General features: G+C 41.2%; 1 protein-coding gene across 1 annotated transcript in view; it reads left to right on the forward strand.

The window, feature by feature from the left end:
• Positions 1–25,465, forward strand: part of HSD17B12 (hydroxysteroid 17-beta dehydrogenase 12) — a gene marked incomplete at its 5' end in the record, with an annotated part of 113,956 nt that overhangs the window by 42,662 nt on the left and 45,829 nt on the right. The window contains 2 exons of the mRNA XM_017742050.1: positions 18,134–18,180; positions 22,655–22,730. Coding sequence (XP_017597539.1) covers positions 18,134–18,180; positions 22,655–22,730 — 123 coding nt within the window. The remainder of the gene's footprint in view (positions 1–18,133; positions 18,181–22,654; positions 22,731–25,465) is intronic.

Consider the following 25,465-nt stretch of genomic DNA (forward strand, 5'->3'; position numbering starts at 1 on the left):
ATACTTAATTGAAGCGAATGTAATTAAGAGCGTGGGACGGAAGGAAGGGACTTCTGTGGAGCAATACTTACCAAATACGCTCATTTTAGCTGGAGCTGTATATATATTTTAGGGTGAAAAAATACAGAGCGGTGTTCCGATTTGCTCGGTTTCCAGCAGCGCACGGCCGCCGTTGAGCGCTGCGCGACCCCCGTTTTATGAATGGTGGGCTGGGCTCGATTGAGCAGCGCTGCACTCGCCGCTGCCGCGCCGGCCGCGGGCAGGGGGCGCTGCTGAGAGCGCTCAGTGCGGACAGAGGCGCGTCCTGCTCGGGAAGGTGCGGCTCGGGCTGGGCTCCACCGCGGCTGCGGTGCCCCAAAGCGACATGATCGGGTCACTTCCAGATTAAGCTAAATTCCCTTTCTGTGTCTTCTTCCAGTGCAAAGGCTAGAATGCAAAACATGGGCTTGAGAAACAGCATACTGCGGAGTACCTCACACTTGTAGGCAGGGTTATCTTGAAGATAAGTTTAATGGCTTTTCAACAACTTTAATTCCTGGGGGTTGTTGTTTGTATGAACCATCTATTTGAGTAGATTGTTTCTCATCATAATTAGGTAACTTTCAAAGATAGCAGAAATTTAAATTCTTCTAGTGCTGCTTCTCTATATTTTTAAGGCTTGCCTTTATAGGATCTTGACAGCTGAATAAAGGCTTGCCAGCTATGGCATCTTTTATCTGTGCTTCTCTTCGCATCTTTTTAACAGAACATTATCTACTAAATATACCCCTGAAGCCATCTTTGCCTCTAACAAGCCATGAGTAACTATTTCCAGTACATCTGAGAGGGCTCCACTTTTTAACAGAAATAAAGGTGTTATTTAATGTTAGGGATTATAAAATGTTTAGAGCCATTCCTAGCATAGCATAAACATGCTTATGAGCTTCTTGTAGATCTTGGGTGTACGTATAGTCATGGTTGAACCTGCGAAAGGGGACACCCTGAGGGGTGTTTTCCTCCTCCCCAGAAGAACTACTTTAGCTGTTGGTTCGAATAAGATTGCACAGATTCTGCATTCCAAAATAGCAAGGGAGAAGGAAGGAAGGGTCAAATTGAATGTTGGTTTGTGTCTTAGATAGCAACTGGCAGCTTAAATGGTCAGTCCACCTTTTTTTGTCCTTGGGAACTGATGATTTGGGTGACTTGAAATTTTGGATGTTTCCAGTCATGAGAACAGAAGCATAATGTTCTACTAGAAGATCCGATACTGTCTCTCTAAACAAGATGATGTTGGTTCTTGCTTAATGTGAACTACTTTGCTAATTAGCTCAGGTGGCTTCTTATTCTAAACCCTTCCATTTTATTATCCATTTTAAGTGCTGGAGGCTTTCACCTCTGGTGGTCATATTAGTTTCAGTCTGCATTTACCCTAGACAAGCTGACCACAGATGTAATAAGGATTGTGAATGTCCTGCACTCCCACAGTTCTGCAGCCTCGAGTGAGGAGCAGTGGGCTGGGTGACATGGCAGCAGCTCTTTCAGCCTCTTATGACACTAATGTTTCTTATTTCTATGTCTAACATGACACATATTATGTGGCTTCTGTGCTCTTATTTAGACTCAGTAAAACTGTGAGGAACTGGCTATGGAAACTGGTCTGTTCTTCTGGCTTGTCATTGCTCCTGCCATGCGGGAGTGAAGCTGATGTACATTTGTACACTTGTTTCCTGCTGTATATGCATTGAAGGGCCTGAACTTGCATTCTGCAGCTGTTATCCTCTTGATACCTTCACAAGGCCCTGTCAAATTCCAGTGTGATGCTTCCCATCTTGCTGTTTAGGGGCATCAGATATGGAAGTCTCTGTGCTTCAGCTGTCTTACTCTTGAGCAGGTTACACGTTTGGGCATGAGTTTTGTTGCCACTTCAGCTGTTCTGCAGAATCCTTATTTTCGTACCTCTGTGTCCCTAGAGCTAATGCTACCTTCTCAGTGTACAGCTTGTTTTAATGTTGCTTCTAGCCAAAATGAATAAAATATCACTGGATGTCTTTCTGCTCAACTTCTGTTCTACTTCTGAGCAGTCAGGATCTCGAAGGGAGAATGAAATCTCTCCAAGTCTCACCTCTTTGCAGTTGGATTCCTTTTTCCCTGATAGCCTGGAGATCTTATGAATTCTGCTGACATTGGCTTCCCCAATGCTTGTGTTGGAGGGAGAGGAAGTGAATACATTGTGTGGGTGGTGGCGAGGCAGACCTTTACTGCTTCAAACAAGAAGTTTTGTCAAGCTTTCCTGCTTCTGTCTTTCTTGCATGGTATGTGGCATGATGAGAACTCACGAAGAGGGAAAGATCTTGGGAAATACCCTTACACAAAGCAAATGCTTTTGCTGTGCCCGGAGCCATCTTAATACCTGCTCTCTCACAATCTGTTAGTGCACTATAGGAGCTGAGGTGTAAAACTTGGGAACATGATACACATATAGGAATTTCTCCTGAGCCCAAAGTTCTGGCAATGACTGATAAATGGATGGTCTGAAATAGGAGGTAAGAGCTCTTACATGTCCCCTGCCTGTGTTAATAACCAAAGGACTCAAACTCTACAGGGCAGCAGGTCGGGCTCATGGATTTATATAACACACACCATGACCACCCATTCAAAACATAAAGGCTTTTTTAGAGCTGTTGTATGGTGTCCCCTCCCATGGGTCCCTGAAGGTAAGAAGTTAAACAAAAGTAATTTCTTGGGTAGTTCTGATTTTGGGATTAACTCTGGGGTTTTTGGGAGGGGGCAGGTGGAATCAGAATTTAAAAGGGGTCAGTGCAAAACTTACCAGTAAGCTTGACTGTTACATGGAGGTCTACATGACTACTGCAGAACATAAAGGATCCACAGATCCAAAGGGTTGGAAAATCCCTATCCTGTTTTAAAAACAATTTTTAAAAAGCCCTAGCATTTCAGGAACTCTTCTTGTTTTTTAGAATTTTTAGCTGTTGAAACAGTCACTTAGCAGAAATGTGTCTTAACAGTTGTCTGTTAGACACAAGAACTTCTAAAAAGATCTCCAAGAATGGAAACAGCCTGGGGAAGGATTAGATGTATTAGCTTTGTGGGCTTTTCAAAGTCTTCACAAAAATTCAGCAAGTTCACCAAGCTGCTTCGTATTTTAATAGAAAACCAAGAGGTCAGAAAATCTCTATACAGTGTTGTGTAACTTTCTTGTCATATACAGTGCAGGGCAGGTGTGTTTGCTGACGGATGTATAGATACAGATTTTCTCTTCACATGTAAAATCTGTCTCTTTCTTGGAAGATTAAACTTAAAAAGGAGTGACCTGTGTGGGTAGTAGGCTGGTGCAGAGAATGGGAAGGTGACAGTGCAGGGATATTAGGTATCTTGAATCGCATTTTAGTATGGCTTGGGCTCTTAAATTAAAGGTTCTGGGAGAGCCCTTGCAGCTATTGCATCACTTGCTAAAAATAGCATCTATACTGCATAAGGCAGCCTGTCTGCAGTGTGGATAGTCTTGAGAAATTAGTGTTGAATGATATTCAGTCATTTTTACTTCTCAGCTAAGCACGTTTTTAATCTAAACTGTGATACAGAATGAAGCAAAAGGTTTTATTTTCTGTCTCTGGGGGTGGGGTGAGTTTCAAAATAGCAATGTCCACAGTTCTGTCTGCAGCATGATTCTAAAAATACATTTTAAAGCTTACTGGAATTACAGTTTAAAAGCACTGATAAATATGTTCTTATATTGTAATTGTCAGGGGAAGGGAAGAAAAAAATTGCTTTGTGCAGCATGAGGTACTCTGCTCTTCTCATCAATCACTTAAAATTTAGCAGGGTTTTTTTTAATGGCAGTTACACAATGCAAGTGAAGTATAATGCTAATCTGAATTCTTACTAAAAAAACACCCCACAAACGCCAAATCCGTCCTCTTGAAAATAGAATATATGTTCTACAGTGCTTTTTTTCCTTTTCTTATTTTGAAATCTTAGTCAAGATACACCAGCAAAGGAGTGTGTTTGTATTCCAGTGGTGTTGCTGAACCAGACAGGTCTGCAGCACAGCATTTTATTTTTAGACTCTAGGTTGCCATTTTTATCCTGTAAAAAATATTCATCAGCGTCTGGGTGACAGGCCATCAATTTTTTTCAATGTGTCAGACCACGTTTTTCCACCTCTCTCTATTTCTCCTTTTATGTCCTGCTGTATACATTTCTTTTTTGGGGGAAAAGGAGAGGGGGAACGAGGGTATGGATTTTAATTCGTGCATTAGATTTTTCAATTCACAGATCTTCAGTGTCACACGGTTCATTCATCTTCTGTGCTCGGCTGCTTACGCAGCTTTGCTTATTGTCTGCAGAGGGTGAACTGCTCTGGTGCAGGCAGCAAAGGCATGGGATGGGCAAAATCAGCCTCCTGCTGGACTGGTCACCTCAGCTGCCCTCTCTGCTTGCCCCAAAATACCCCCGTGTGGCAGTGTTGTGGAGAAATAGTTTCATGTATGGTTTTGGGGTGCTGATCAGGTATAAAATGACTTCCTGGAGAAGCTATTCAAGGTCTCTTTGCGATAAATGTGTATAGGCCAGCTGACTTCTAACAGTAGAAGATGGGAGATCTCTTCTGGTCTGGGATGTTGGGAATTGTCTAGTGCATGGCAGGAGGGGCTCAAAGCCACACAGTTTTTGGATGGTGAGGCGGTAACTCACTGAGTGTGAATCTACAGCACAAATTCCATGGCGGGAGTGCCACACTGCAGTTGCTTTCTAGGGTGCTGGACTTCAGAACCTTCGTAGTCCACAGCAGCTGTCTTGTTTATGTGTAGAAAACCTGAGGCTTTCTTAAAGGATTGCTCTTTGTGTCCTTGAAGAGCTGTCTAGGTTGGCAAGGAATTGCTGTCATTGGAGCAGTTGATACCGCTGATGGCCCCTCCCTTTTTCCCCTGAACCCAAACGTTGGAATTGCTGTGAAGCAGTGACAGGAGCTCGATTTTGAGTGGCTCTTCACTGCTTTTGGTGGTGTTGGAGAAGGGTTGTTGCTTGTGGGAGGTGGAAGCCAGGAACAACTTGCTGCTGGAGCCAAGTTAACTGTTGACCCAAGGGGACCTCTCACCTGTGAGGGTGATGGGTTTCACAGTGGTCTGGCTGTTTACTAAGATTTTACCTGAATCATGTGATCTCAAATGCTAGAAGGGAACTGAGAGAAACAAGAGAAAAAGGTGCATATACTACTAGTAGCTGAAGGTCTAAGTCAACTCTGTCTTGGTAAGTTTTATTTGTAATTTTAAAAGCTTTTGAAGTCTTTGGGGCACTGGTACCCAAGATGGCTTGTTGGGGGAGGGCCAAGCTTAAGTGTTATGATAAGTAATAGTAGGTATTCCCAAATGTAGGAGCAATAAAATTTTTAGGATTGTTGGTTACTTACACTTGTGAAGTTAGAAGTGGAGATTTAGTATGCTTAAACTATATATCCACACATGCTGAAGCTGCTTTAAGGGGGAGAAAATGGATTAGATTTTAATCATATTTGGAGAGACACTGTCGGTTGAGACCTTCCTAAAAAAGGTTCCCTGGTACAATTGTGCACATTTGTGTCTGGGAAGATAATATACTGAGCTTGTGGTATGACTTGTAACCTCCTTAAATGTGTGTAATGAAAAAGTTGCTTATCAAAGATAGACTTTATCGTCATATTTCTGCTGCATGAGATAATATAGCATTATGCGTTTCTTGGGGTTAAAACTTGTTTTTGCTTCTGCACAGCTAAGTGGCTGTCCTGATTTGTATCATCCCCTCCTAAATATGGAACATTTTAATTTTTAAATATCGGAATGTGGAAACCCTAAGGAAGTGGCTTTGTGGAAGAAGGCAAAGTGGTAGGTGGTATTCACAAAGAAATGAAGTAGCCCATGTGTTTGATTTCCTTCATCTATTTTGACTATGATGGGTTTGAAACCACATTGTAAATAATTGGTTAAGGATTGGAGACTGGACCTAAAATGTCATAAAGGGTAACAATATCTGGGTTGAAGGAGTGTTGGAAGAAGAGGTGAGGCAGCAGTTCATTGGTTGTGATGCCTTGAAGTGGCTAGCTGAAAACAGAGGCTAGACAAGATTAAGAGCATCAAAATGGGTATTTATTGAAGGGCCTTCAAAGGTATACTTTGGGAGTCAAAAAGCCTCCAAAGGGCTCCACCCAAGATGCACGTCAAGTCACGTGTTTTTCACACTTTTATAAGTTTGGGCCATTTGCATATCAGGGTTAATTCTCCAATTACAATTTCAGGCAATGAAGTAATTACCCCAAGTTTGCCCCCCCCTGCTTTAGAGGTTTTAGTTTACATATTTCGGTGTCTGAGGCAGCAAGGTGTCCTTGAAGTGCAAACCTAGAGAGGGTTTGTTATGTCTAACCAGAATGAGAGAACAGTAGCTAACAGCCTATATGAAGTTTCAGAGTTACACACTAAGCAGTACAGGATCTGAAAAATATAAATGTTAAAACCTAGGGCATCAGTTGAGTGCAAGGCTGGATGAATGTTTGACTCCTAGGTGTTCCCTAGCTTTTCATGAGTCCAGAAGGCTCCATATGGAGGCGCCCAGCGGTTCTGTGTGAGCTACTTAGGTCTGGATGGGCTTGTAAGCTGAAAGCTGGCAGGCTGTGTAATGTGAGAATATATTCTTGAGAGTCTCCATAGCTCCCTTTCTTCTCTTGAGACCCCTACCTCTCTTTCCTAAAAAGTGGTGTATCTCGGGCACAGTGATCCTTGTTGCAGACTTAGATGCTGAAAATGTTTGTTTTCTTTGGCACAAGGCAGGATGCTGATAAGAATGGTGAAGGAATGTCCAAGCATTTCTGTGGCTTGGGATTCACTGGAGCTGGAAGTTAAGAACAACAAAAACAACAACGACAACAAAAATCAGTCTCTATAGTGTCAGCTTTCTTAGTCTTTCTGTGCTTTCCAGTTTGTCTATTTTTGGTGTATTGTTGATGCAGTGAAATGCTGCTCTGTAACTTGCATTTGAAACTAAGATTTTAATTCTGGGAGTAGGGAAGGAACATGGTTTTTGTAATACATGGAATATAGCTAGATAATTTTGGTATTTTAAATGTGCTTAATTTTAAAATTAAATTTGCCATCTGCAAACCTGTAGTCGAAGTGGATTCTCATAGAGACTCCCATCAAAGGGTTTCCTAAACATCTAATCTTATAAATTTTTTACATTTGTTAGATTTACCTGTTTAATGTATAAAATAACTTGAAAATCCACAACATCAGTTTAAAGGACAGAAAGTTATGTGAAGTGACCAGTGTCATTGTCTGCCATAATCGAGGTAGTGGAGAAAGCACCAAATCCCAAACTAGCAGGTGAGTTTCAAAAAGAACAGAAGGAGGTGATACTGTCCCATGCAGGATGTAGTTCAGCTGGATAGCTTCTTGTTACAGTCTGTATTACATGCTAAAGGTTTACATGGATTAAAAAAAAAGTTACTCTAAAATACCTTAATAGCTTTGTCTCCTGTGAATTTGTCCAAAATCACCAGCTGTAGCCCACTAAATTGCAGAGCTGCAAGCTGGAGACAGGAAGAGCATCCTGAAGAGGTATCTCAATACTTGGCTTGTCAAAATCTCCTCTCAGTACCTCTTGCTGACCTCTACCAGAGACCAAGTCTTGGGCTGGCTGGATCTCTGTTCTGAGCTGGAGGATCTATTCTTGTGATAAAATGGTTATAGTGTGAGGGAGCTTCGCTGTGTTGGTTTTTCCCCTCCACTTGCAGTACAAATAGTCGGATGCGTGCAAAGGCAAAGGAGCATGTGAATGATAACATGGATTTTTTTTTTCCTAATGACCTGATGCATTGGATGTGCCATGCTCATACAGAATGATGCATTATGCTTGAAATAAACCCAAACCTTCATTTAAAAATTTCTTCAAGACTGTGTTTTGTATAACTCTAAGTAGTTCAGGTTGTAGTTGTGAAGCTGTGAAAGGTCAAACAGTGTTTCAAAGGTGCAGAGAAAAGGTTGTATTTAGCACTGCACCAATTTCGTGCCCACGGTCTGACCTTTAAAAAGCCATTACAAGGTGCTGTTGGTTCTTTTTGTGCCCCAAATGGAGACTGGTGTCCTCACTGTGAATAGGGAGGTGCTTGAGTAAGATGATTTGAGTTATTGCCAGCAGGATAAGGGATTCAAGAGGGAACCCCTTCCCAGTTCCGATGCCTCATGGAACCAGACTCTGTTCTGTTAGGACCATGGTGCATTTGATTCTCATATTGTTTTTATTTCTTATCTCTAGCTTCAACTAGCCTCTTTCTCATGAAGAGATGAACAGCCAGCCTCTGGAAGTCAAATTGTGTAGTGAGATTGTGGGGGAGGAAGGATAATTTCCCTGATGGCCTCTGACAACCTGAGGAAGTGTAGAACCATGCAGTTGACAGAATGTATTGAAAGCAATAAACAAATTACAGTCAGGCTTATTTTGTTTCCCATTTTCTTTCTGATCTGTTAAATGGATAGTAAGGAACAGATTCTTGTTGCAAGTTTGTAGCTCTGTGTCCGGGGTTAGCTCTGGCTTGAACTGCATCTCAGAGCTCCTCCAGCAGGTCAGGTTCCTTACCCTTATTCTGCTCTTCAGAGTCAGAAGCAGGTTTTTTTTTTCCTCCTTTGAGATATAGTGATTTCCAGTTGGTCACAAACAACCAGCTTATATTGTCTTCCCAATGTTAGCCTAAACTTTTCCTTTTCTGGTGATTACTCTATGGGAGCTTATGAAGAGTGAATAAAACTCTTTTAAACTCACCTCCCAGAACAGCTAGCTCTTAATCATCTTAGTAGCCCTCTTTTTTTTTTACTCTTTTTTGTGGTTGTTCCCATTTAAATTACTTAATGTATTATTGTTTCCTATTATTATGGGAAGCGCCTCAGTGGTTATATAAGTTGTCTTTACAGCTGCATCAGAAGGACAATTTACAGACAATTTTACATGCAGACACTGCACCCCAGATACCTTTTTTCCATTCTTTACAATGGTCACCTCACCTCTAAACAAAGTTAGTCTCAAATGCTTATCTTGACATTTGGTATCTCCATGTCACTGTGTAATATCTGGCAATATTATGTTTTATTCCTGTGGTCTATAGACCCGTGTAATTCTTTGTATTGTGACATTGTGATCCTTTTCAGGACCTAAGTTGTCTGTGAAGTTCATAAAGCATTTCCTTCTTGTGTGGTGGTCACTAGTAACAGTGTTGAACAGGATTTGTACTGAGATAAGTCCCTGAGGGGTGTAACTAGTCATTTGGTTTTGTCCTGATAAAGTTCTGGTTTTGGTCTGAACCATTGTAGCTGCCTCCCCAGGCAGCCCCTGATGATATTCTAAGATTCTTATGTTTCATCATATAAAATTATTTTCTTTTGCCTCGTCGGTCTGGAACATTATTCTTGTCTAAACTGATCATACCTTTTAGAAGTTTGACCTAGTTTATCTTTTGATTAAAAATGGATCTAGTGCTTCATTTTACACCAGTCTCCACTTTTTCTATGCTCACAATTATTCTGACACCTTGCATAGCTTTGACTTGAAATGAAAATGTCCATAGCTTGCCAAGATCACTTGTTATCCTCTTCTGGTTGCAAGTGTTGGTTCTTTGTAGCTACACTGCTAACTGGAATTTATTTTTCTGCCAGCTACAAATACTTAGTGAAAGAGGAAAAAAAAATCTCAAATTTCTTTTAGTGACTTCTGATGTAGATGATTCTTTCAGCATTGCAGGCTCTAAACCCAGAGGCCCTTCTTCTGGCTGCTTAGTTCCTTCTCAGAAAAGTGACTTATCTATGTGTGTTTCCAGTGGCAAGCACACTGAAAGCCTTCAGATGGTGCCAGTCCTGAGCTATCTGATCTTTAAAATGTTTGTGTTGTATTTACCCCCTCCTAGAGGCAGGAAGAACCAGAAATGGTAATTTGAATGACCTCTGTGCATGTGTTTTTTTGGCCTGGTCGTGCTTGCCGTGACAGTCAGCATCTGTCACGTATTTCACAACGATGAACAAACGAGAGGTTGTTTTTGCTGAATATTAATGCTGTGCAGTAACTCTTACTGTAGTGTCTTACAGAGCACAAGGCAGCTGTAGCCTTTGCAAATGCTTAACTCAACTTGAACTGGCTTGAGCAGGTGATCTGAACAACTTCCTTGCTACTGTAGAAAGTTAAATTCAGGGCAATCTTGGTTTCACCTGACATTTTCTGGATCAAAAGGCTTGAAAGCAGCAAAGGATGGGGTGGGGGCTTCTGAATAGGATAAGAGAATTCCCCCTGTCCTCCCAGACTCCCATGTCCATAATGCAGCAGCCCTTGACTGACAGGAAAAAAAGACCTCATAGCAAAGACTGGAGTTTGAGTGCATAACAGACAACCAGCCTGAACTGGGAGAGCTCCCATAGAGGCAACTGGAACTGGAATTGCTTAAGCATTGAGTGTGACTTTCATGACTTCTTCAGTATGCTTTTCTTGTAGGGATTTCTAGATTGCTTCTAGTTCTCAAATCTAAAGAATCTTCAGAGTGCACTGCCCAAAACCCTTTCTTGCTGTAGTTCTGGGTGAAATGGGAACTTGTCAGTGCTGCGATATTTATAGAATATTTTTCTACCCACAATCCTAGCTCCTAGACACAAGCTGTTACCAAGTAAGTGTTTGGTTTTGGGAATTGAACCTTTTTCTGTAGCCTGTCTTTTCAAAGCCTGACCATTAGGTGTTAGCTCTTCTGTGCAGAAAAAAACCTTTATATGAAAAAAAAACCCCATATACAGAACTTCTAGGATTCCAGCTTGGGTACAGATCTTTTTGATATGAGACTTCCTATTTCAGCAGTTAAATTGAGAATAGATGTGAAGTTTGTCTTATTTTTGCACAGAGTTTTCGGTTTTTATTTAATAAAAATGCGAGGAGTTGCTGCTGTCTTATTAACTTGCAGCCGGCATGCTTATCTTCTTTGTTCTTCGTTAAATATGAGCTGGCATGTGTTAGACTGCGTTAGCGTTCACTCTTTGGGACTTCAGTGGTTTCTAAATTTGGCATTGCTAAGCCGGTGCCCTGTTTGCTTGAATCAATTGGGGCTGCTATTTTTAGCAACAAAGGGGAATTGAAATAGCAATTTTCTTTCCATGTAATGGATCCCCAAGAGGAATACTGATGCAAGCTCTCTGTCATCCTGTATTCTCCCCCTCCCCAAAAGCACTCAGACGAAAGGCAGCTGTCATGGTTTGCGGCTGTATTAATCTTTAATCAATCGAGTGTTTTCTGCATTCAGGTGTTCAGGGAAAAAAAGGGTCACGACTAAGATCTGCCTAGAATAACTAAGCACTCATGCATGGTCTGTGCAGTCAGAATTTGTGGATAACGGCAGGGATAGACTGAGCAGCTAAAAATAGTATATGCTTCCAGTGTTTCTCTAGTCTATTTTTGATGCTTGATTTTGATAAGGTTGATTGGAGTCTTACTAAAAATAGTCGTTCCTAGCAAGCTGAGGACAAAAAGTAGAATATTTTTAACCAGCACAGACTAAAGTACTTTTGTTGGCTGGAGATAATCTAGAAGCTTGGTATTGGTCAAATGCCAGTGATTTATATAAATCTGTAATAAATGAAGCACTGCATGATGCCAAGCAGGGATAGTCTTTCCTCCCCTTGCCAGCTTTTGTTTTCCCCAGGAGCTGTCATATTCTTAATATAGCCTCTGTGTTTCGTAGCAGAAGAATCTCGAGTCTTCAGTTATTTATGGGCTGTACTTTAAACCTATGCTAAGGTTAGCTGTGCTGTGGAGTTCCTCTCAACTGTATTGCTTTAGCAAGACACAGAGGGTCCTAGTTTATGTTGATATGTGCTGCAGCTGGGTACTGTGCTGTGACAGACCCTCACTCGTATCTGGGTTCAGCCTTGCAGGATAGGGATGGCTCTTCTGTGTGAATGGAGGATGTTGCAGACAGACTAGCTCTGCAGTGGCCATTTTGACAATAAATTTTAACACTTCTCAGGGAATCAGAGATGGAGCTAAGCTACCCTCCTTGAAATCTCTTAGTTAGCTTAGTTTTTTGACAGGAAGGATGTAGATATTCCCAAATTGCTGGACCCACATCTGTCTAGGGAGAATAACATTGCTAGTGGCCTGAGAATCTCCCTCCTAGGTAATGACGTGCATGAGTGCATCTGCAGTACTCTGAAAGATTGCCTAAAAACTCAGGCTTTTCTGAATGAAAACAGGAAAATGGCTGAACCAAAATGAATTTGTAGTTTGAAGGGACTAGTAGAGAACATGCATAATAGTTGCTAGCTTCATTGTGCAGGTAGTCAAAGCACTGCAAGGAGTATGCCTGATGCTGTTTGCTAGAGGCAATATGGATAAAAGTATTCTGTGCTTTATCTCTATTAGGCATCTCAAAAGTTCATTTTGCTGTGGAAAACGTGTTTGTGTCTGAAGGCAGGCTTGATCTCTTTAAGTTTTTTTTCACTGTAGTCTAACCTTGAGTTGGGGAGTCACGAATCTATAATCTTGTTTCAGCGTGATTGCTCTGCAGAACTGCAGTAGAATTTTCTATGCTTGCTGTTGCTCCCTCTCCCTGTGTCAACACTGGTCCTTGCTCCCGGCGTGAGACGAGATGATTTCTACATGCCTGCCTCATGCTTTACTGCACCATTCTTTGCTTTTGTTTTAAGATGTCCTGGCTGCATGAGAAGCAGGTAAAAATGTTCTCCCCGGGCCTTGAATACTCACTTTAGTCACAAAACAGACTGCCATGGGCTACTGGGTTCTGCTTTTGCCTGGCTCTTTCTGCCATGGGCTGTGGATTTCTGAAGGATGCAGGTGCTATTGGAAACATTTGTGTATTTACCCTTCTGTAAGGCTTCTGGAGAAGTGTCTACATTTTTATCCCCTAAAGTACCACTGGTTGTTTTAATCTTTTAGACTAAAGTCACTGTCTGGTGGCACGTGTTCCCCAGCCTTGGTCTATGGCTTTTTTAATGACAGGAAGGCTGTTCCCTTTCAATGCAAGATGACACATCTCACTGACTGGTGAGTTTTCTAACTTTGTCAAGGGTTGCCCTGAGTTTGGTACTGGCCAGGAAATGTTGCCAATGCTTATGAACTACATCCTACCTGTTGTATGTGTGACATAAGCTGAGAAGCACTAGGAGATAAGTTGGCTAGGTGGTATTAAGGTATAGAGTATTAGTGAGTTGTGCCTGTCAATAACTATTCTAGTAGCAGAAGCTGTGGTGGATGCCTGTGTAGCTGTATCTTAAATGAAAGAGATCACTGTAAGAGGTCAAAGATACATTATTAAAGTGGGAGTTGAAAAGTGGGGGGGGGTGTTCATTATTCTCTCCCCACAACCACATAGGAAGCAAAATTCTCGCACAGGCGTTAGGGCAAAGATGCTATACTGTCCTGAGGTGAAGATTTTGGTGATTTAGGGAAATGATTACATTATGTATTAAGGATAATACTGTAATAAAAAATTTAACTGCTGATTTGCAATCTTGTGCTGATAACTTGTATATATACAACGGTAATTGTAATATCTACAGCCTACATCTGGCATAACCTCCTCCAGCAGTGTGAGCAGATGATGCCCCATACTGCTCTCATTGTTTGGAGGTCTTGATCCTACCTTGGCAGTTTCTTTTTGTACCCTATCACTGCATCCAAAGCATGGGTGGGTACACAGTCATTTATACTAACATGGTGTACACTAGTGGCTAGCATGAGTAGTGATTTTAGTTTTATCGGCTTTCTGACTTCTTGTCTACCACTTCGAACAGTGTAGGGTCTGTTGGAATATGACTATTGATGCAAAACTGAAATGAAAGCCAGGGCTAGAGGATGAGACCATATGTACATCTGTCACCCATTATAACAATGATTATGCAAGTCTTTCCCAAAGTGTCATTTCCTAGAAGAGCAAGAGATGTTCCTTTCAGTGTGCTGTACTCACTAGGGCCAGGCTTTATGGACTCTGACTCAGAACAGGAATTTTTAGATGGGTTTATTTTGAACTTAAAGAAGAGGATGTATATGTCAGCTCTCTAGCTACGCATATGCTAGTGTCGAAAAAAGGCTCTTCAGATGGGGATCTGTTCCAGGTGAGGACTAATTATTTTGCAAAATACCATGTGTCCAAGCCTGCTGAAGACTGGCCAGTGGGAACTTCCCAGGGCAGAACATCTCCAGCCCAATGCGAGTGCATGTACTGATTTATTAAGAGTGAGCTGTTCTCAAGGTACGTCATGTTACTGGATACCTTTCCTTATTTTTTGTCCCCTTACTTTTGGGGCTGTAGGGGAAAAGGCAAAGATGGGTGTTGACTTCTTTTTCTAAAATCAGCCAATGCTACAATACCAGCTTCCATTCAGGCAAACATTTACTTGGTGGGCTCACACACAAGTTGCCTGGGCACTCTTCTTGCTTCTCTCCTGGAGACAGCAGATGGCTGAAGTGGGAAGCTACTACAGTTAGTCTGACTACTGAGTAAATGTGTATAATCACAGTTAGGTCCTGGTGCAGCTTTCTTGTATAGACAATAACTTATTTCTATCCTACTTGCTTTGCCTTCTTTAAGCTCTGCCAACTGCAGTCAGTCTGTAACTTTTGCTGGAAGGCAGTCTGTAGAAGAAACAGAATTCAAAAGCGTAATCCACACTTGGAGTCAAACTAGCTTGGGCACATCAAGTTGATAGCAGAAATTTAGTTAAACTGACGCAGCTTTGGAGTGGTTGAAACTGCAGCATTTGGCTCCAGTATGCAAGCTAGAGATGAATGTAATCAATATGAAAATTGTAAGTGACTTGCTAAAGTACAAGATTTAGGTAATCCAAAATGTGGAGGAAGATAAGGTGGCTGAATCTTGACTTCTGCGATGTTGGTCCTATTGGTTGCCTTTACCCCACCTCTTCTCCCTGCTTTTACAATGTAGGGTCTAAGTTTTGCTTTCTGCTCGGGCAGATTCCTGTCAGGGCAGCCTTTCTGACCCTCCAGACTGCTCACTAGGATCCCATAAATGGGCAGTAACCAGAGCTGGCTGAACTGGGTGCTACTGGTCAGCAGCAGGCCAGGTCTGTGTTAGTGCATGTTTCCCATTGCAGTCCATGGGTGCTGACCTCGATGGCCCTCCACCAGTGCAGCTGTAGATGGAAAATCCATTTGCTTTGAATGGGAGGGAACTGAGCCAGGTGGCTTCTCTCAAAGGGCCTTAGGAAAAGAAGTGTGGCCTGAAAAAAATCGGGTTTAGGTTATTCATTGGAAAGCAGTCCTTGTACTGTGTTTGTCCTTCAAGATGGTGTGAGAGCACAGAGCTGAAGACAGTTATCCTTTTCCACATGGAAGCACTAATTAAATGATGGTCTCAGTGTCATCTGGTGAGGAGTTCCCTTATTGCTAAGAAAAACTAGCTGCCTACTCTATCCTGATGTGTATGCCTTTACCTGCAGCAGAAGCAAAACAGGGATGTGTATCAGCCAGGAGTCTGTTTCTGTAGGTGATGGCTCAAGCACTTCTTATTTCCTGATGGGATTTTGTAATTTTTATCTACATCAGATTTGTTTAAATTTCTCACATTCTGTTCTGGAGGGTACTTTAACCTATGGACTACAGGTTATTTTAATTTGAACTAGGGCCTATAAAAGGAAAAAACCCATTCTGTTACTCATACTTCAGTTAGAAATCCCTTATCTTCAGCTTATATCTCGCACTCCAGCTGATTCCATTACCATTTACCTAAGCAATGGATTCAATAAATGAGTAAATATCCTTGACTGAAACTACTTGTACTTTACTAAGCCTTTAAAGGGCTACAGGTGCTTTTTGGAGTCCCTGCCTCTTGGAGCATGCATTTTTGGCTGCAGGTGCTAGAAGTGGAACAACTTGCAGTGTCCAAAAGCAGTATTTTAAAATGTTGAGCTTGTTATCTGGGAATAAAATCATTAGGTCCATAAATTCTGAGTTGGAAGGAGAAGAAATAATCTCTAAGTGTTACAGGGAATGGTTCTTCTTTAGGTGCCTCACTAACTATAGTGAAGGAAACAACCCCTTTCACCAAGTCACTGAAGTTGAATGTTTTCCACATTGGGTCAGCTTAGAACTTGTCCAGCTACTGTTGTGATCCTGGTGGGGAGGGGTCTTGGTACATGTTTTCACTGTACTCCTGTTTGCTTCATTGTTTTGCTGAAGCAACAATGACTTGTGTGATAATGCATAATGTGAATCCCAGGTCAGCAAGGCTGAAACTGAAGCTTGCTAGTCCTTGAACTAAAGGGATGGTGCTGTCCTGTAGGGCTGTGGTGCATCTGGCTGAATGGGTAACAATATTGGTACAAGTTTGGTTGCAGGAAATGGGCTCCTGGGAATGTATTTTTGATTTATTCCCCGAAGTCTGATTTTTTTTTTTTTGGTCGTTTGGACCCTTGCTTCACCTTTCATTACGTGGCGTTGTTTCTGTACCAAAACCGTCACTCACACTTCGCTAATGGTGGCTGAATAGGAAGTGGCAAAGCAGTGTGACACAGACACTTGGTTTTCTCAGTAAAATTCCCTGGCACTGACAGTGCAGCAGCCAGAGCTCTGTTCAGTAGCTGGAGCATCCCATGTGTGCAGTATGCCTATCCTTATCATGCTGGAGCTATGGCATCTTGCAAATAAACCCTGAAACCAGGGAAGGGATAAACCTGTGTGTGTGTACCTTCATCTGTGGTCATCTGTGAATCTCAGTTAAATCAGGGACATGACTGGATCTTTCCTTCTAGTCTGTTTCTGAATTGTTGCCTGACCATTCAGGCTCAAATAGGACCTTCGCTGACAGTTTCATCTTTTGTTATTACATCCACTTATTTATAGATAGCGGGCACAGAGACTGAAGTGGTTACAGCATTTCCTAGCTGTTATTACTCAAACAGAAATATTCTGGCTGCAGTTTGCATGCCAACTGTTCGAGGGGATCTGCAAGCAGTAACTAATCAAATCATCTGCACACGTCTCCTTCCGGTGCTCTGAAGGAAAGTTATTGCTGAATCCCAATGCCAGGCAACACCTCTGTCTGCTGTGAGTTTTGTTCAGGTAGAGGTTGACCTGAGAGTTAAACTAACACTCCCAGTTCAGTGTTCTGAAGCATTGAACAAGTCCAATAATTTGGCTGTGGCTATGTTCAGCAATAAGCTGTTCTGATCTGATAAAAGGACAAACAGAAAAAATCCAGTATATTCTGTGGCTACTTGGAGAGTGAGAGCAGAGACAGGTGAATGAGGTTAGACAGAAGAGGTAAAATTGTAAGGATGTTGATGTTTAGGCATTGGGTTTGGTGAGAAGAAAAAGCTAAGAGAGAAAAGAAGTGGTGCTGAATGTACTTGCTTAAAAAGTGGTTGGAAAAGCAGTTCCTGTATGGAGGAATTTACTGAGATGGTCAGCTACTAGTGTGGTGAGAGCCCTGGAATAATCTGTCAAACTAATGGCATGTTGAGTCACTCACAGCTTCTCAGCTTGTGGAAAAGAATCCTAGAAAGACTTGAAGCTTGACACAGATCCAGTCATCCACAGGTGAGAAAGTTTAAGCTGTAGAAGCCCAGCTTGCAACTGATGCCTGGATCAGTCACTCATACTCACTGCTGGTGAGCACAATGGTCAAAGGGATCTGAAATCTGCTGGAGGAACACTAACACAGAACTGTTGTTCAGCTGTTGCTAAAATCTGTTTTCTAGGATGCTTACAGGCTTGGAGATACCTTTTATTTTACTGTAGACTATATAAGTTGACAGCTGGTTTAATAGTCATAAATGAGCTTTTTTTAGTTAAATGGCTTGAAATGTCTCTTAGTCCACAAAGCTTCTCAAGAAGTGTATTAGGACAGAGGACTGGTGTGAGAAGGGGTGCTGAATTCTTGAAACACGTTAGGCTCCTAACTCTATCTCTTTCTCTCCTTTCTTACCTATGGAAGGGTTTTAGTGTGAGTTTTTAAAGCGATTTCATAGAAGTTGTGCACCTATTCCAGAGGCTTGGATGTGTTTTTGTCTGGAATGAGTACTTTAACAGCCTACAAAAGAACACGCCCATTGCAGTTACTTCTGTGAAGCAACTAATGTAGATTTGTCTTTTTTTGTTCTTGTTTCAGTGGTCACAGGAGCTACTGATGGGATTGGAAAAGCCTATGCAGAAGAGGTAAGAATTCTTACCACTTGGAAGTCTGTCTTGATTCTTGGCTATATGTTAAGCTGTCTCAACTCTCTAAAGCTGCACATCGTATCTCCTCACTTTATCTTAACATAGGTATCTGTGGAGAAAGAGGTCTCCCACCTTGCCTCACTCTGGTAACCAGCCAAAAGTTGTATCTCTTTTTGTTAGTTTCTCTTATTTGCTAATTATATTTTCTGTTCTTACCTTATCTTTCAGTTTTTATTTCTAACTTTTTTAGTTTTTAAAGGATTTTAACTTTCTCAGCCCTTGGTATTTCCTTTTGGTACTTCAGGTACTGACTAAATGGCATTTATAGCTGCCAGCAGTATGTTCCAATTATTTCCTGTAGTTCATGAAGTCTCTGAAGCTGGATTTTACCTTAATCTCTTTCACTGTACTTTTGCTCTTGATGGGTATGTGGGCTCCAAATATATTTCATATACTGGAATGTATTGCTTAAGACAGAAAGTGCCTGTTAGTATGGGGTAATTTAGCCTATAAGCCCAGGGAACATAATGACAAATAGTGCTGACTACAACAATTTATAGCAAAAATAACTTTAAACTCAGTATTATTACCAAAGTGAGCCTGTCTGTACTAATTTTCACGTTCTCTGAAACACTGGCATGATTTTGTGTGAGATCAGCTGTGAGAGATTCCCTTTTTCTTGATTTTTTTTTTTTTTTGTCTTGCAAAGCCCACAGGGAAAATGGCATTCCTCTTCATGGGTAGTCCACATCCATTGGATTTCCTGTTGTCCTGATGTGCCTTACCCTGCTACCTGCACCCCCAGCCCCCAAATTCCTTTCTACTTTGTAGGAAGTAGTACCTCACACTACTGGTTCAAGAAAGGGGAGTTGGCTGCAAAAGGAATTAAGCCTGGTGCCAACAGTGCCTGATCCTGGCATACTGCTCATAGTTCATACGTGCCAGATATCCCAGTTACATGGCACTGAAGCAAAGGATGCAGCACTTAATTTTAACTGTCGAGAGCAAGTGGAAGGAGGTCACTGTGCCCACAGCAGAGCATTGTCAGGAGGAAGCCCTCTAGTGTGGAGACACCCCCTGAACATTGTGGGAGATTAGTTTCAGGATCTGTACGTTATGTTACTGGGTGAATAAAACTGCAGCTTGCTTTATATTCTGTCTCTAAGAATGTCTCTGTGAATGTCTCTAAGAGCTAAGCTGCTTTTGAGTATGAATGTGTGCTGCTGGTAGACTCCTGCATTCAAACCCCCATTAGGAAAGCCTTCACAAGTATGAGATACTGTTGGAAAACCATGTTTATTAAGGCTACCTTGCAGTGGTTGCTGTAGGCACAGAGCACCCCAAAGGGTACAGATACTCATTCTTGGGCCATAGAATAAAACACACTGTTCATGAGTTGCATTTATTGTTGTTACTTATGTATTTATTTAGAATAAAACACAAATCCATCCTTTGACAGCTTAGATGGATGAAGAATACTTGATAAAGTCAAGCGTGGATGTAGGGCAAAATGTGGAATACCTGAAAAGACTTCTCAATCTTTAAATTAACTCTAGAGATACCTTCAGAAGACTGCCAGCAGATGCTTGATTTTCTACTAAAAATTCCCTTCTGGCTACTATAAATGCCACTGGCATATGGCTGCTTGGGCCCTGATGGCTATGATTATAGTCATGCAGACAACTTCCTTTTCCTTGGAGGAACTTGTGAGAATTGTAAGTGTGTTTTGAGAATTGCCTCTTTGAAGGTTTGATATGGTCTCACTGGGAAGTGATGGAAGAGCTTTATGAGTGTGTGGATTCTTGGGTTATAATCTGCTCTGTAGATTATTTCCTTTTCCAAGCAGAGAACTGTTTTTACATTTTCACTCTTGCAGTATTAAGACCTTTAATCTTTGCCCAGCACTGATATCCTTATCATTGCTAGATCACCCCTTTGTGAAAGGTTTCATGTTTTGAGGATATAGTCAGGAGTCACTATATTCGTTGCCCCTCTATCATTATCTTCTGTTTGCTTTTGAAAATCATTAGTATAAATTTAATCTTGGCCATATTTGTGTGCTAGTGATAAACTAGAGGTTGTGATCCCACTGCATACTCTGCAGTACTCTACTATGTACATCTGTTTAGTATCACATTTTTAGAATCTCTTGCTATGTCTACTCTAACAAGAGCTTTAACCTTGCTTTGGCTGGCTGTTAATGTCATAGTTTTCCATCCTGGAGAGAAAGGGTTTAAACAGTAGCTGTGTTTTGCTACCAAAGTGGAAAATGTGGTAGTCAATAACATGGCATTTAAGGAAATCACACCTCCATTCATCAGCTCCATTAGAATGGTGACCCCTGCATGCATCAATCCTTAGGCTACAAGAGTATCTTGCCAACATACACTATTCTGGGTGAGTTTTTATGTTAAGTTTTAAGGTCTTGTCATTTGGCCGTTTCAGGACCCTAAGAATATTGGCCAAAGGGACAAGTATAATAACGGGTTATCTACAAAGCAAGTGGGTCTTCCTTGATTCCTATATAAAAATGTAATTAGTAACTGATCTCAGGGATCGTTATCTCTCTTTGGATAATTGTGTTTCCTTTCAGCCAACTGGGTCTCTACCAATGAAGGCAGAGTGCTCAACAGAAACTAGTCCAGTTGCATCAAGCACCTTAATTGAACTTGCTGTCAAGTGCTGTATCTTTTTCAAGTTTGATTACTTCTCTTGGTGATATTTGTTCCTAGTTACAGGGTCTTCTGTTGGCTGTTTTATGTGCTCTCTGCTTAGAATTCCCCTTGCAAATGGGTTTCTGTTTCCAGATTTCAGGTATACTTCTCAGAGTGCATCCCTTTAGTGTGAACATAGCAGTGGTTTCTCTCAAGCTCGCCCTTGTGGTGGAAGTTCTCTAAATGTGTTGAGGTTCCACTGATGGGATGGGTTGGCATCACTTCACTTCCTTGGCTTCTGAGACAAGTACAGCTGGATACTTTCCCACTATGCCCAGATACCTACTGAAGCAGTCTGAGAGCCCAAAGGTCATGACTGCTGAAAGAGAGCAAACTGTTCTGTCAACAGTCTGGAGCTTTGCATCCATGAGGAAGATCTCTGGGGCTTTTTTGCCGCATGGGACCATAGTTATTTTGGATTCTGAGTAGATTACTGTCAGATTGTCCTGACAGGTTAGGTAATCAAGGCCTTCACTGCCTTGATCCTGTGCAATGAGAATGCTATTCCCTTCTTCCCGGTGCCTTCCAAGTGTACTGTGGGCTTCATGTAAAATGTGTTCCAGTGAGCCAGGTGCTTATTTGCAGGTGGATGGTTGTGTTCATCACTTTTAGACAGTAATCCTTGTAACACTGCCTCATTTCCTGGAGCAGAAAGCTTAAGTTGCCTGTAAGCCTGAACCTGGTAGCTGTTTGTTAGTGATTCCTATGGTGTTTTTGGTTTCACCACACCTCACCCTATGAGATCTCTACTGCTTAGAGATCACATGTGGGAGTAAAGTGCGGAGTTCACTGATGAGCTCTGTCATACGTCTCTCCCACAGAATCACTACTGGTTTGCACACTCCTGCTAGAAAAGTAGATGGCTTTAAGCCAGTTCAGGTTGTTGCTGTACTATGCTGTGGTGTTTCGAGGTTTTTGGGTCTGTGTGTTTTGTTGGTTGGTTGGGATTTTTTTCTGTTGTGGTTTTTTAAAATTCCATTGAAGAGCAGTTCTCATCAGCTTCCAAAGGCAGTGAAGGAGTTTTATTGGAGCAATGACGACATATGTGGTTTTTATATGTAAGCCTTGAGTGTCCGAAAGGCAGTGTCACTTTGAATTGGTTTCTACTTATAGTAGTCACATTGTTTTCACAGCAGAGCAATTCAGATATGTAACTGTTTTCCTGCAAACTCTTTTCAATTGAGTTGTTAGATCCCATTTTAAACTTGCAGTGGTAGGTCTGATTTGATGACCAGGGTATGCTCTGGCCACATCTTAAGTTCCACAGCTAGCTTCTCTAAAAGAGTTTCAGAAGTAAATTAACCGTAATACTTAGGAGTAGTACAAAGTAGGAGTGGAGCCTTACTAAAGGGAGGAAGTATTGAGTTGCAACACAGGTGTTCAAGTGACCATGGATCTCTTAACTTGGCATGTTAAACTTCATTATGGATAATAATGCTCTGACTTACAGAGTTAGTGTAAAAGTTCTGTAAAATATCTACTGTTCATTTTCTATTTTATAAATGTGCCTATCCACCTATATTAGATGACTGAGAAGATAATAAATGTGGTGTGAAGGGAATTAAGTAAGAAATAACATGGAAGTATTTGTCCTGATTTTCCCCTTCAAGTCTCTATTTAAAATTGTATTATTTTTTCAGACTTGCTGGTCATACATTGTTGCAATGTTTGATGAATTTTGCAATTCCTTTGATTAGGATACTAACTTGGAAGTGATTTATGACTATTCTAATGTCTCCTGTTTTGTTTTCTTGCAGTTAGCAAAACGTGGGATGAAGGTGGTTCTAATAAGTAGGTCAAAAGATAAACTGGACCAGGTTTCTACTGAAATAAGTGAGTTAAAACTTCTTTCCTAAACTTCATTGGCATGCTTATAAATAAATGCAATTGCACATGAATTTCATCCATGCTAATATATACAGCTCTGATTTTGGAAAAGGTTTGCTCTTGTGCACAGTGCAAATGTTACAGATATAAGTGGTAAAGGCCTTGCAGATCAATTTTACAGCTGTTCATATTTAACTTCTGAGAACAATAAGGCTTAATTCTGGAATAAGTGACTCCTAAAACTGTTAGTCTTCCATAAGAACGGCTTACCAGGCCTGGCTGAAATACCACCTATTCACATAGTAGTGGCTGTCTAAAATCATAGTAAGGCAAGAAACATGCAGTCATTTCTCCATCTGAATATTCCCTCAGTTTGAAGCAAGTTTGATTTCATGGGCTCCAGCCATAAGGGTGATTTCTTTGCAACTAGAAGCTGTTGAAAGCGTTTTCCTTATATTACTTGTTGTCTTACCAAGTATACAAATTTATTGTGGGTAGCTTGCCCCTCCTCCCTCTTTTTTGTTTTGTTTGAATAAACTATTCAAAGATTAGACTGGGGACTGGTGAGCTCTTTTGAGGTGGTGAGTGTTCATAGTCATAAGATTATATGGAATGTGTTAATGTGTTTAAGAACCTGTGTTAGGGATCGTTTCTTCAATAAGTGTGTAGTAAATGACTGTAATGGAAAAATAAGGAGCAACTTTAGTATTTCAATCACAAATGGATATTTGTACAGGATCTGTTAGGAAAAAGCATCCTCAAGTCTCATGCTGACAAATGATTTTCCAATCAGAGCAAAGTATAATGTAACCCACAAGAATTCCTCTTCTAATCTATATCTCTTTTATTAAGGCATACTTCATGCAAGGTTATTAGTTTGTGCAGAGTATGTCAAGATGAAGGGAGAATGTAACTCTGTGAAAAGGTTTTGATAAGCAGGAGTAGGAGTTGTGTACTATAAAGCAGGTTTCTCAGTGTTATGATGTTGGGTAAAGAAACCTTCAAGACGATACTTCTGTGTTACCCTCCCTTGTCTTGCTTAGGCTTTCTACAATAGTCTGTGTACATAATGCAGATAATGGTAAGAACTACTCTCTTTCCAAGGTCATAAATGTATAATTTTGGCTTTAGTTTATTAAAAATTTCAGTGAATTTGTTAGTGGCACTGCTTTACTGTAAAGCACAATCCCCTAAGTTGAGCATCAGCACACTGTCCTGTACTAGGTTGTAAGGGGCTGCTGAGTGAATGGAGGGATGACTGAAACACTCCAGGACTTCAACTTGCTACACAGTAGCTGTTGTGCTAGCTCTGTGAAAGTCAGGGCAGACAGTTCTATTGATAAAAATGTCGCTGTCTCTGATTTTTAGTCCAATGTAAGATAGCATATGAAAGTGTTTTCTAGACAGAAAATTCTTCATTTCTATGTACATGTTTAAGTCGCAGAGAGCATTCCTTCTTAGAGCAAAGCTGTCATCAAGTTCTATCTTCCACTGATTTGGAAGTAATTGGCATTGTTCATTAGTATCCTGCATTTAAGGCTGCCAGTGCAGTGTCTGGACCTACCTGTGATGCTCTGATCAATGCAGTGACAGTGTAAATGCAGCAGAACAGGTGCCACTGCCCGGGTAACCTGTGTAACTGCTGACACTTGCTGCCAACACATAAAGAAGCTACAACAAGGTGGTTTTTTTGGGGGGTTCACTGCAGTGGCTGTATGATAGTTTGCTGCATGAGTGTGGGCATGTGCAGTCACGTTTCTAGCAATGTTACATCAAGTTGTTTTGCAAAGTAAAACTAACTACAAATAATCTTGTTCTGGAATCAAACACCTATGTATGAAGTGACAAGCTTCCTGAAAGTGGTCATAACCCTTTCTGTAACCATGTGGATATCTCTTTCTCCCTGGGAATTAAGCATGACGCTGACAAGACAGATAAATCTACTGCTTGGAGATTCAGCACTTACATGATAGCTGCTGGGGGAGGTTCTCAGATTAAAAAAATAGGTACATGTACCTATGTGAAGCAGCCTGTAATACATAATTACTGTTAGGCCTCACCCAAACATTTTTCTGCTTCCTTTCCTAAACCATCCGAAATGAGATGACTCACACTGGGTTTTCAGAACACTTCTTTTGACAACACTGAGCCTACTGAAAGGCATACCTTGTTCATTGTGGCATATGCTGAAGGATTAGGATAGTCTGCATAATCAAGCAAGCCTGAATCGCACTTTGAGATCCTGCTAGGTTTTACCTGGACAGAATTGTCTTGTATTCAGTCTCTGCAGTCTGTTCAGATGTCGACATATATGAGGTGGGTGACTTTTTTAATGCTAGGGCTGTAATTACTTGAGTGGTTCACTTGCAGGCTTCTAAGGTAGCTTTAAACTTCCTTATGGTGGTCTATTGTTCTTCAAGAGCTTGCTCCTCTTGAGTAATGACTCTTAATCACTTTAAGGAAGAATGGCTGTTTAACTAATTCCAGTTCTTTGAGTTGTGTGATTCTGTGCATGTTTTTGGTTTCCTCCTCCTTTTCACTAACCAGTCTCATGCTTATCCTACTGAATGGGATAGATGCACTCTGTCACAAATAATGAGAGGGCTTTTGAGGATCAGGTGTGTTCATTCTATTTCAGAAGACTCTTCTTCCACTCACAGGATTGACTTCTACTAGGAGTGACATCTATTTACGAATTGCAAGTTGTATAACCACCATCATAAGGGAAGTACTGATACATC

This window comes from Corvus brachyrhynchos, unplaced genomic scaffold, assembly GCF_000691975.1.
Source record: "Corvus brachyrhynchos isolate BGI_N302 unplaced genomic scaffold, ASM69197v1 scaffold115, whole genome shotgun sequence".
NCBI lineage: Eukaryota > Metazoa > Chordata > Aves > Passeriformes > Corvidae > Corvus > Corvus brachyrhynchos.